Source organism: Myxine glutinosa, chromosome 14 (genome assembly GCF_964187855.1).
Source record: "Myxine glutinosa chromosome 14, kmMyxGlut1.1, whole genome shotgun sequence".
Taxonomy (NCBI): domain Eukaryota; kingdom Metazoa; phylum Chordata; class Myxini; order Myxiniformes; family Myxinidae; genus Myxine; species Myxine glutinosa.
In genome coordinates, this window is record NC_136274.1 from 23354475 (window position 1) to 23366750 (window position 12276).

At 46.1% G+C, this 12276-nt stretch overlaps 1 protein-coding gene across 2 annotated transcripts in view; it reads left to right on the top strand.

Annotated features, from left to right (window-relative positions):
- TRAPPC10 (trafficking protein particle complex subunit 10) overlaps window positions 1–12276 on the top strand; it is a 29471-nt gene that overhangs the window by 5204 nt on the left and 11991 nt on the right. Inside the window, exons 4-19 of one of the 2 annotated variants that reach the window (XM_078767931.1) lie at window positions 168–364; window positions 1179–1374; window positions 1967–2078; window positions 2165–2412; window positions 2505–2651; window positions 2752–2866; window positions 2976–3051; window positions 3159–3251; window positions 3449–3589; window positions 4828–4925; window positions 5038–5360; window positions 6982–7167; window positions 7394–7532; window positions 7917–8075; window positions 8251–8456; window positions 12064–12164. In XM_078767931.1, the coding sequence (XP_078624057.1) occupies window positions 168–364; window positions 1179–1374; window positions 1967–2078; window positions 2165–2412; window positions 2505–2651; window positions 2752–2866; window positions 2976–3051; window positions 3159–3251; window positions 3449–3589; window positions 4828–4925; window positions 5038–5360; window positions 6982–7167; window positions 7394–7532; window positions 7917–8075; window positions 8251–8456; window positions 12064–12164 (2537 nt within the window). Of the gene's footprint in view, window positions 1–167; window positions 365–1178; window positions 1375–1966; window positions 2079–2161; window positions 2413–2504; window positions 2652–2751; window positions 2867–2975; window positions 3052–3158; window positions 3252–3448; window positions 3590–4827; window positions 4926–5037; window positions 5361–6981; window positions 7168–7393; window positions 7533–7916; window positions 8076–8250; window positions 8457–12063; window positions 12165–12276 lie in introns of both variants that reach the window. The other variant, XM_068135280.2, reaches the window with a different exon arrangement.

Consider the following 12276-nt stretch of genomic DNA (forward strand, 5'->3'; position numbering starts at 1 on the left):
AAATACATCGAGATTGGCTTCCTACTCGCACGCAGTCCATGCTACCCTACACAATTCTATCTCCACTATGGTATGTCATCACTTACCCCCACATACGTAACAATATCGATCACATTGTTTTTTTTTGTTGTTGTTTTTTAAAATCACATTGGTGTTTGTACTTGAAGGATTCAGAGATGTACAAGACTTCAACAAAGGAGGAGATCTCGCGATGGCAGAATGCTCTGCGCGGCCGTGGATCTTCGGACTGGCTCATTGTGCTGGTTGAGGTGGAGAGTCGTCGGAAAAGCAAGCCCATAGTGCTTCCTCGCATGGCCATTGTGGATAAGATCCGGAATGACTTCTGCAACAAACAGAATGACAGGCATGAACCTTGAGCCTTAACGTCGATTCTACCCTGCTTTGTCTCGGTTATGTGTTTAGTTTGTGGCAAAATAGCATTTAAAACGATGTGAATCATGGAAGTGAAGATTGAGAGGTGTACGATGTATTCATTACCATCAAATTGAATCAAACTTGGTTGGGATGTGAATTTATTACCCTCGCCAGAGGAGAGGGTATTGCATTTGAGTCCGTTTCTTAGTTTGTTTGTCTTTCTGTCTGTCTGTCTGTCTTTGTTTGTTTGTCTGTCTGTTTGTTTGTTTGTCCGCACAAAATAAATATGATTTTCTCTGCAACCATTGGTCCGATTGACTTTAGTGGTACAGGCGCCATCCGACATTGGAAATTTTCACCTTAGCCTCCTCCTGTATAATATTTTTAAATGATAATTATGATGTCATTGGTCATGTGGTACAGGCGCCATCTTGGAAAACCCCAAAAAACTTTGCACCTCTATATCTCTGAAAGTGCTGCATAGAAAAAATTGAGACATGGCTCATTGTAAAGAACTCTCCATGGGAAATAACATATGTTAAGGATGATGTCATTTGTCATAGGTGCCTCCATTATGACGTCATAATTTGACAAGTACAAAACTTCGTCCGATCAAGATGAAATTTCTTGAGCGTTATCTAGGGATAAATTGGAGGAGAAAAAAATAATGATGTCATCGGTCTTGTGGTTCGGCCGCCATATTTGTTTTAACACAAAAGCCTTAAAAACCAGCAAAAACACGTCCTGGAGAGGGTCTGCAATCTGATTGCTCTTTCTTGTTTGCTCTTGTTTTCTTTATGCAGGGTTGTAGTGTTGAATGACCCACTCCGGGAGTCCGCACGAGCCCAAGAATCCTGGCAGGCCTTTTTGAGTCGCTTGCGCCTGTTGCTTCTCGCCTCCTTCACACGAAACCTCGGTCACTTTGAGGACGACATGCGTGCGTTGCGTGAGCGCCGCACCAACCCCAACTGGTCATTTGCGCACTACTTCATGGTGCAGGTGTGTCATTGGAGGGGTTGTGCAGGTGGTGTTGCTGTTTTTAAAAAGTGCATTTTCAATTGGAGTGTCACATCACCTGCTATTAAATCATCAAAATAAAAAACAAACCAACACTTGGCCACATAAAGTGGAAATCTTGATGCAATATTCAATTTTGTTGTTGTGGTGTTGTTGTTGTTGTATAGCCCGAACAGTTCTCTCGAACATACTCGCGGCACAGAGACAACCGATCAATCTCACAGGAGTGACCCAGAGATCACCCACATCCAGTATGGTGTACCTCACCTTCACAAAGTCAAGAGACAGAGTGACAGACAAACAAAGGGCCGATCCATAGGGACCAATCGGCACTCCGGCCGTGACAACGCTGCCCTGACAAATCTGGGCAGCAGGGAAGAATGGGGGAAGATTTGGCTCCCAATTTGCATTGTGGGTACAACCACCGTGAAGAGGCATCCCCGATAGATTAAATTTTGTTTCAAATAGGCAGCCAATATCAGCAAATACAGTCAGGTGTGTAAATACAGGTTAAGGCTCTGAAGGTTCAGTTTTTGGATTCTAATTATTCACTGTACTTCTGTCGTTGTGTCAGGAGGAATTGGCGTTTGTTTTTGAGATGCTTAAGCAGTACGAGGATGCGTTGGTGCAATATGACGAACTGGATGCTCTCTTCACACAATACATTGTCAACCATGGAGCCGGTGGTACGTGTACACCTATTGGCATGAGGCTTGCTTTGTCCTTGTGCTCTCTCGATATACGGTTTTATCTCGATGTGTGTTTCCAGCAGACCCGACGGAATGGGTGTCCAGCTTCTGCCACCCGGTGTGCCATTGGACGGGGCTGGCCCTTTGGCGCCCCATCGATATGGTGCGCCGTGAGCTGGTGCAGAATGGCTGCGCGTCTCTCCTAGACCTGCGAAGCTATCTGTTCTCTCGGCAGTGCACTCTCTTGCTGTTCCTCCAGAGGCCCTGGGAGGTGGCACAACGTGCCCTGGAATTGCTGCACAACTCCGTTCAGGAACTGCACTTGCTGGAGGTGCCTTTAGAAAAGCGGTTTGGAGGTTTGAATGGGGCGATGGTTCCGAAGGTCGTGCATATGATGACATTGCATCGCTGTTTGCGTGCCAGATCCCATTACCTTTGGGTGCAGTAGATTGCTGGGTGTACATCAGCTGCCTTGAGGTTCTACAGCGCATCGAGTCTTTTTGCGATACCAACCAGAATGACATGTTTGCCGTTTATGCTGCTGGGCTGCGTGCTTATGCACGTGAGAAGGTGTGTGCTCATAGTTCTGTGTGCCTGTTTCTGAAATATTTCTTAAGGGAAGCAACGTGTGGGTTTTATATGATCTTGAAGTGGTTTCCTTTTGTTGCAGCTCCATGGTCTGGGAAATCTGTGCGGCTTGATGTCCTGCAAAGGGCCGACATCTGAGGAGCTCAACCGAACTGTTGACCTGCTCGCTGGCCTAAGCAATAATGACACTGAGATGGGTGAGAACCTTACCAGGTGTCCATTGAGACCGCTTTGTCTCTCTGAAAGTGTTTGATCTCTCTTTTGCTTTATTATTCGTGACAAGGCATTAATTTAATTATATTGCAGTGAACAACCTGAACAACCCAAGCAAGCGCCTGCGTGAAGCACTCTCTTCCACGGAAGCCTTTGAGAAACATTACCTGGAAAGTTTTGATAAATCTTCTTCCTTTTTTGGCCTCTGAGCATCAATAGGATTGTGACTTTATTCGGGCCTCCGCACTCTCTTTACCTTTGATTTTCGAACCTCCAGGAGCTGTCTGAGGTTGCTATGGGAACATATAAGCATATCGGCCGTCTCCGCTCAGCTCGACTCATCGGCAAAGAGCTGGCGGACTTTCACATGTGAGTGAAACTCGCCTTCATCATGGACAGGATTTGAGAAGGCACATGTATGATGGAGTTGGTCTTTGTCTAATGAAATAGCATTTTCGTTGGTGTAATGCAAATATATTGCTTTGTTTTAAGCTTGGTACACCCATTATTTAATATCTTTAATAGCATCTTGATTGCCATGACCATGCACAATCCTTGCATGGCAGGAGGAAATGTGAGCCACGCAAGGCCGAAGGTTACCTCCTTGATGCATTGAAGACTTATCGGGCAGAAGGCTGGAGCCTTCTTGTCTCGCACACACGTCGCCAGCTCGCAGCCTGTCAGAGCCAGCTCGGAAATGTACAAACATATCCTTACCTTGCATACCAATTATAATTTTTCTACCCTAATTCCGCAGTTACCATAATATCATACGCTATGTCATGTCTCTTCTACCATCAACAGTGTTTCCGCCTTCGCATAATTTATCCAATTTGTTGCTGCCCCCATTGCCCCTTTGCCAAATGCAAACGTTTCTCATCTCATCCAATCAACCCTGCCATGTGCTTATACTGCTCCTAAAAAACTGCAAAAATGCACTTTTTTTTTTTCTTTTTTTTTTGTATACTGAATCGAGGCTCGTGAAAGAGCTAACATTTATTTCACAAACAAATCAACCAGACAAACAAAATATACAAAAAGAGGGAGCGGAAGACAAGATGGGGAGAGAAGGGGAAGCACACACCCACAACATTTGAGAGCAGGGAGAAGTGTGGGAGAGAGAGGGCTTGGGGGGAGGAGGCGTGGGAAGGGGGGGGGGGGGGAGGGGGAGAGGTATAAAACACAAGGGGACCGAAATTAGTGGGGGTAGAAAAGATCAAGGTTTTGGATGGGGGAGGATAAGAGATGGTGGTGAACAGCTGTTTTAAAGACCTGGAGGCTGGAGTGGGATTGAAGAGAGTGAGGGAGTTTGTTCCAGAGGCGGGAGAAAAGAGGAATGAAGGAGTGAAGGTGAGCAGAAAGTCTTGATTTTGGCAGTTTAACCATAAGAGGGTTGCAGGCAGATCTTGTGCGACCTGTAGGAATATTTGGGGGACAGAGCCCAGAGAGAGCTGGGGGGGCAAGGCCAGAGAGGAGTCGGTAGAAGACGGAAAGACCACCAACCTGCCTGCGGTGAGTGAGTGAAAGGCCCTTGGAGTTAGCTTCATCGCGGGAGATTCCAATGATTCTGAACGCTTTGGTTTCAACAGCGTGAAGACGAGCTAGGTGTGAGGCAGGAGCACCAGACCAGAGGGGAGAGCAGTATTCCATAGAGCTGCGGATGAAAGCCTTGTATGTGGTGAGGAGCTCAGGTGTGCCAAGGAAGGACTTCGCACGACGGAGGATGCCCAGTCGGCGACTGGCTTTGGAGGCCAGATTTGAAATGTGGTTTTCCCAGGAAAGATCATGGCAAATAGTGAGACCCAAAAGCTTGAGTGACAGAACTTCTTGGAGAGGATTATTCAGAAAGTGGATTAGTCCATGGGCTGGGGTGGTTTCTGTGTGACTTTTATGTGCCCTAAGTTTCTCTTCATATTATCGAAGCACTTCCTTGACATCAAGCTACGTACTTGGACACCTGCAGCCTGTTGGCATCTGATTCTAGCCTAGAAGTCTCTGAACGACAAGAATATTGCAAACAACTGCTCGGTAGTTCATCTGATGGTAATGTGATACCACTATTTTTTACTTATTTTCTTCCAATCCATCACCTTGCATTCCCACTTTGTTCACCTACCTAATCCCTGTACGTTTCCTTCGCTGTCAACCTGCGAAGGTGAACCCGTATCGCTGGCACTTGAACCGGCGCTGCACCTCGACGCTATTCGATTCTGCCCAGCATCAGCCCGTGTAGCGCTGCACGCCACTCTCGGCGTTCAGCTGCAACTCACCAGTCGTCTCCCTGGGCCCATCACTGCCGACAGCATCACCCTTGCACTCCACTTGGAACCCACGAACTCCAAGAATGAAGAACTCTCCATGGATGGTGATCCCGATGGCTGGCTGCGCTTGACGGAGGCGTCGGGTGACAGGGCCCTTGGGGACAGGCAGCTGCCAATATTGCTGGACTTCTGTGAGGTTCATGAACGCGGAGCACAGGTTGGTTTGCAAGGGAAAGTTCTATCAAAAGTGACTCACGAATTACAATCGGAAGGTGTAAAACAGGTTTTCTTAAACGTCTCCATTTTTTGTGTGACAGAGTAACCAATTGATATTTGGTTCAAAAAAAGGCCGGCAGTGAAAACTTTATTTTTATTCGTGGAAGCACGTGGAAGAGTTGGAATTGGTACACTGAATGCATCAAGATGCACCAGGGCAAGAGGAACAGTTCAAAGAGGGGAAACACCAACAGCAGAGTTGAAGGCCAAGATATAGTCAGACTTTGAGGAATTGTGGGGGGAAAGGCAGCTCCCACCACCTTTATTTTGGCAAGAATTAAAAGGAAGACAACAACAACAACATGCATTTTAAAGGCCATTTTCCCTGCTAGAGCAGGGGTTAGCTTTGCGGTCCCCATGACAATCTTCTCCATCTTGCCCTATTTTCTGCATCTCTCCTTGTTAACCTCCTTGCCCGCATTTCTTCTTCCACCATCTTTAGCCAAGTCTTTCTCGGTCTTCCCCGTCCTCTACTTCCTTCTACATTCATTTCCATCACTCTTCTCAACCAGTCACTTTCATCCTTCCTCAACACATGACCAAACCATCTCAACCTGTTCCTCTTCACAGCATCAATCACAGGCTCTATTCCCATCATCTTTCGCAATTCATCATTTGTCTTCCTCTCTCTCAACGATACTCCGCACATCCATCGAACCATTCGCATTTCCACCCTTTCCAGCCTTCGTTGCTGCTCTACGTTCATGACCCATGTATCGCTCCCATAAATCATAACACTTCTCACACATGCAGCATACACCTTTCCCTTCGGCTTCAACGACACTCCCCTCCTCATCAGCACGCCACTCAGTTCCCGAAACTTCTTCCATGCACATCTCACTCCGGCAACAGTTGCCGAGTCTGATCCACCTTCTCCATTCAGCATGTCTCCGAGGTAGCAAAATGTTTTCACACCTTCCAGCTTCACGCCGTCTCCAATATCCAACTCAACATTTCCTCCATCTGCAGCTCCCTCTGTGCACACCTTACATTTGAATGTAGCTGCCACACTGGTTAATGACCCTCTCAGACCACTACATTTTTGATGAACCGACTCAGCGCACATTGTACATTGAATGGAGTTCACTCCGACACCCTTCCTGCACACAGCACAGGGCCACTTCCCAGTTCTTTCCACCTCACCACATGCTTTACCACTTGCCATCACCTTCTTCTTTCCGATATTCACCTTCAGACCTTTTGTCTCCATACATTCCTTCCACTTGTTCATCTTTTCCTTCAGTCCATCCATACTTTCCGCAATCAACACCAGATCATCTGCATACAACAACTCCCACGGTAAACCCTCCTTTACGTTCTGAGCCAGCACCTCCATCACAGCTACAAATAGTAGTGGACTTAGAATTAAAAGGAAGAAAGGGTATAAAAGAATCCATCAGAGTTTCAAATTTTAATTTGAAGCAGAACTTTCGATTTGCATTTATCGTTGTTACGACTGCTTAGTGTTCACCTGCTGTATATTCTATCACATGATGAAAATTTATCCGAGTAACGAAGAGCAAGTGTACGGTCTCATACCCGTGTGCTGTTCGTTGTTGCAGCCAGACTCGCCACTTACAACCAGCGGAGTGACCTACCGGAATGCTCACCTGTTCCTGAGGAGGCAGGACTCGAGCAGCTCACCTGGCCGCACGCGAGAACCAGTTCTCGAGGACACAACCCGTACATCTGCTGTTTGCAACGTCCTCCTGCGGCCTGGGAACAACACTGTCTCTTTACCGACACTGGTACCTTGGCACCGTTCAACAGCTCGTTTGATATGTCACCTGTGACACGTAACAGCTGTTTACATATTCTTGTTTTATTGTCATCTTTGGTGCATTGTTTCAGTATCGTCATTGGTTTGGTACACCGCAATCTTCATATGTCTCGATTTTTATTTATTTTTAAGCTGCAAAACTTGAATATCAAATGCATTCTGATGTGATGTTGTGTTTTTGTGATCGAGTGCAGGTGCGTGAGCCGGGTTTGTTTACCCTTCGGCAGCTGTGTTTACAGATTGGTCCCTTGCAGCTCCTATCCCTGAGGCTTCAGCCAGTGCCCCAGTATACCGTATATTCCCAGGAGCCGCAGTTAGACGTCATCAGTGGGGGTACGTCCAAGCAGCAGGAGGGTGGGGATACACCCAGTTGATTAAGCAGAACAGGGTTTTCCCCTTGAGTGAGTGCTGCCGCATATTAGGCATTTAGGTTCGGACTTGCTTCGGTACCCTGGCCTATTATTGCTTACGATAGGTTTAAAATGCATAATAACAAACAACAATGACTGTCATGCTTTCCTCATCAACAAAGAGGAAGCGGGAGAGCAGCCCCCATTTATTGCCCATTTGATTGATCACAACTTTGTTCAGCAAAATTTTTTAGGGCTTTTCGGATTTTTGTTTTCTTGGGGAAAACCCAGTAAAAGCGGCAAGCACCATGGCCAGGAGCTGCCCCTCATTCGTTCTACCTGTAAGTGAGTGCTTTACCGGTGACAGATGACCTTCTCGCTGGAGTTCCACAAGAGTTGCAAGTGCAGCTACTCACAGGACACCGCGCACTGCAGGAAGGCGAAGGCCTTCACTTAAGTCTACCAGAATCGCTGTTGCTGCTTGACTCGGTGAAGATCCCTGCTCATGTTGAATCTGACTCCAACGGTGAGTATCCAACTCCATAAAATTGAGTGGATTTGTTCTGGTGCGAATCGTCTGTTCCGTCTGTCATACTGAATGCATGGCGAGCGTTGAACTAGAACCAAAGGCGAGTGCGTTCACGGCCATCCAAATCCATCGCTTGGTCCCTGTGCAAAACACCTGTGGTTCTTGCGTGCAGATGATATCCCTGACATTGAGCTCTCACTTGAACTGTCCCCTCGGCTTCTTCGAGTGCGGTTCCCTGCCATCTCTGGCTACCGCTCTGTGCGGTTTTCTTTGCACGTCCTCTGCCAACCACCAACCGCCACCCCCCCTGCTGATGACCTTGACTACCATTCTATACAAGACGGCATAGAACTAAAGGGACTTGTGGTGGAGCACCGGGTGAGTGTGCGGTGTAGATCATTGTATTTGTTACCTCCGCCATCAAAGGTGGATGGAGGCTATGTTTTCACCCCTGTCTGTTTGTCTGTCTATCCGTTTGTCCGTTTGTGAACAAGATATCTCAAAAACTTGTGGAGGGATTCGGACGAAATTTGGCAGAGATGTACAGTCACGTGAAAAAGCAAGTACACCCCATGTAAAGTTTTGACTTTTTCAACATATTTCAACATGCAGCTATTTGATCTTCATTTCAGCAATATTGAAAGATAAAGGTGATATAATATAACAAATATGATGAAACATTTACATTTTGTAGTCCATTGAAAAATTTAAATAAACATAAATGCAAATTTCCCACTGTGGAAAAAGTAAGTACACCCCTACATTTATCACCACTTCAAATACCTAAAATTAGAATTAGGTGCACCAGCTCAGGTGCAAATGATTAGAACATCGTTAGAGAGGATCTTGAAGGAACCTGTCTTATTTAAACCTCAGACATTTAGTTTGGTTTGCTCTTTGTTGTTGAAGTGTGCAGCGTCACCGTGCCTAGATCAAAAGAGCTCTCTGAGGCCTTCAGAAAGAAGATTATGGATGCCTACGAGTCTGGGAAAGGATTTAAAAAGATCTCCAAACGATTTGAAATCAATCATTCGACTGTCCGGAAGATCATCTACAAGTGGAGAAGATTCCAAACAACTGCCAACTTGTTCAGGCCAGTCCGCCCCGGCAAGTTCAGCCCGAGAGCAGACCGCAAGATGCTGAAAGAAGTCTCTAAGAACCCCAGAATGTCATCACGGGACCTACAGGTAACTCTTGCCACTGTTGATGTCAAAATGCACGAGTCTACCATTAGAAAGAGGCTGCACAAATTTGATCTACATGGGAGATGTGCCAGGAGGAAACCTTTGCTGTCCAGAAAGAACATCAGGACAAGACTAAATTTGCCAATGAACACCGAGGCAAAGACCAGCACTTCTGGAACAATGTGCTTTGGACAGATGAGTCAAAGGTAGAGCTATTTGGCCACAGTACCAGAAGACATGTTTGGCGAAAACCAAAGACAGCATTTGACCACAAGAACCTGATACCAACTGTAAAGCATGGTGGTGGAAATATTATGGTTTGGGGCAGCTTTGCTGCATCAGGGCCTCGGCAGCTCACCATCATAGAATCCACTATGAATTCTTCATTGTACCAGATAATAAAGAGGGTGCTTGAGGATAATGTGAGGCCATCTGTGGGAAAGTTGAAGCTCAACCGAAGGTGGACCTTGCAACATGACGATGACCCTAAACATACCATGTAAATCCACCAAGGAATGGCTGAAAAGAAAGAAATGGAGGGTTCTGGAATGGCCAAGTCAAAGCCCGGATCTAAATCCCATCGAGATGTTGTGGGGGGATTTGAAACGAGTTGTGCATGCAAGAAACCCCTTAGACATTGCACAGCTGAAAGAATTCTGCATGGAGGAGTGGGCAAAAATTTCTCCCAGTCGATGTCAGAGACTGGTAGACAGTTATAAGAAACGCCTACTTGAGGTTGTTTCTGCCAAAGAGGGCAATACCACCTATTAGAGCCAAGGGTGTACTTACTTTTTCCACATGCGAAATTTGCATTTATGTTTATTTAAATTATACAATGGACAGCAAAATGTAAATGTTTCATGATATTTGTTATATTATATCACCTTTATCTATCAATATGGTTGAAACGAAGATCAAATAGCTGTATGTTGAACTATGTTGAAAAAGTCAAAACTTTACATGGGGTGTACTTACTTTTTCACGTGACTGTGGCGTATGTGACAAGGACGAAATGATTCGATTTTGGTGAAGATTCGGATCCGGCTACTACAATTTTTTAAGTGGGAGATGGGGCCAAATCTATGCATAGCAGGATATCTCAAAAAGTAATGGACAGATTTGGACGAAACTTGGTGGACCGGTTGTGTGTGTGACTAGGAAGAATCGATTCAGTTTTGGTGAAGATCCAGATCCGGATCCGGTGTGTAGAACTTTTTTAAATTGATACTTCACCATTGAGTGATATGGCCAACCAGGTGGAGGTATGCTCTCTACTGAGTGCCGTTCTCGTTAAATGATACAGCTATCTCTGGGCTAACGTGAAGTGAAGTTAAGGAATTACTTGAGGAAGGAAGTTAGGAGTGGAGGAATGGTTGATCAGAGTAGTGATGGCAATGTACAAAAGAGCGCGCACAGCTGTAAGGACGAAGGACGGGAACAGTGGTGAGTTTGAGGTGAAGGTGGGAGTGCATCAGGGGTCGGTACTAAGTCCACTACTATTTGTAGCTGTGATGGAGGTGCTGGCTCAGAACGTAAAGGAGGGTTTACCGTGGGAGTTGTTGTATGCAGATGATCTGGTGTTGATTGCGGAAAGTATGGATGGACTGAAGGAAAAGATGAACAAGTGGAAGGAATGTATGGAGACAAAAGGTCTGAAGGTGAATATCGGAAAGACAAAGGTGATGGCAAGTGGTAAAGCATGTGGTGAGGTGGAAAGAACTGGGAAGTGGCCCTGTGCTGTGTGTAGGAAGGGTGTCGGAGTGAACTCCATTCAATGTACAATGTGCGCTGAGTGGGTTCATCAAAAATGTAGTGGTCTGAGAGGGTCATGAACCAGTGTGGCAGCTACATTCAAATGTAAGGTGTGCACAGAGGGAGCTGCAGATGGAGGAAATGTTGAGTTGGATCTTGGAGACGGCGTGAAGCTGGAAGGTGTGAAAACATTTTGCTACCTCGGAGACATGCTGAATGGAGAAGGTGGATCAGACTCGGCAACGGTTGCTAGAGTGAGATGTGCATGGAAGAAGTTTCGGGAACTGAGTGGCGTGCTGATGAGGAGGGGAGTGTTGTTGAAGCTGAAGGGAAAGGTGTATGCTGCATGTGTGATGTGCTGCATGTGTGATTCGATGGATGTGCAGAGTATCGTTGAGAGAGAGGAAGACAAATGATGAATTGCGAAAAATGATGGGAATAGAGCCTGTGATTGATGCTGTGAAGAGGAACAGGTTGAGATGGTTTGGTCATGTGTTGAGGAAGGATGAAAGTGACTGGTTGAGAAGAGTGATGGAAATGAATGTAGAAGGAAGTAGAGGATGGGGAAGACCGAGAAAGACTTGGCCAAAGATGGTGGAAGAAGAAATGCGGGCAAGGGGGTTAACAAGGAGAAAAAACCACCTTTAGAGGCCATTTTTCCCCGCAAGCGGGGGTTGGCCTTTTTCGGGAACTGTGGTTGTTGTTGTTTTTCGGTCCCCTTTTTGAAGCAATGTTTTACGGCCGGATGCCCTTCCTGACGCCAACCCTTTTTGCCGCCTTTAACGACAAGCAGGGAATTACCAGTGAACTGGTACTCAAACAAGGAGAGATGCAGAAAATAGGGCAAGATGGAGAAGATTATCATGGGGACCGCAAGGCTAACCCCCGCTCTAGCAGGGAAAATGGCCTTAAAATGCATGTTGTGTTGTTGTTGTATCTCTGGGTTCTTTGCTTCGTCTCGAACAACAACGACAACAAAAATCACGTTTGGAATTGATTATTTATTCTGTGGTGTTGGGCATAGCCATTGACAGTGTTCTTACTCCTAGGTGTCCATCGATAGTCCTTGGTCCATCTACTCAACCTTGGTGACCTTGGCCTTCCATGTCCCATTCCGTGTGCAGCACACGGTCCTCACAGCGGGCCACAGGTACGTGACAACAGGTTATTAAGTTTTTGTTTTTTTTATTGATGGTTAATAATTGAACGTGCTTGGAAAGCAAGAAGGACGAGCGGAATTGCATTGAATTTTTACCACTGGT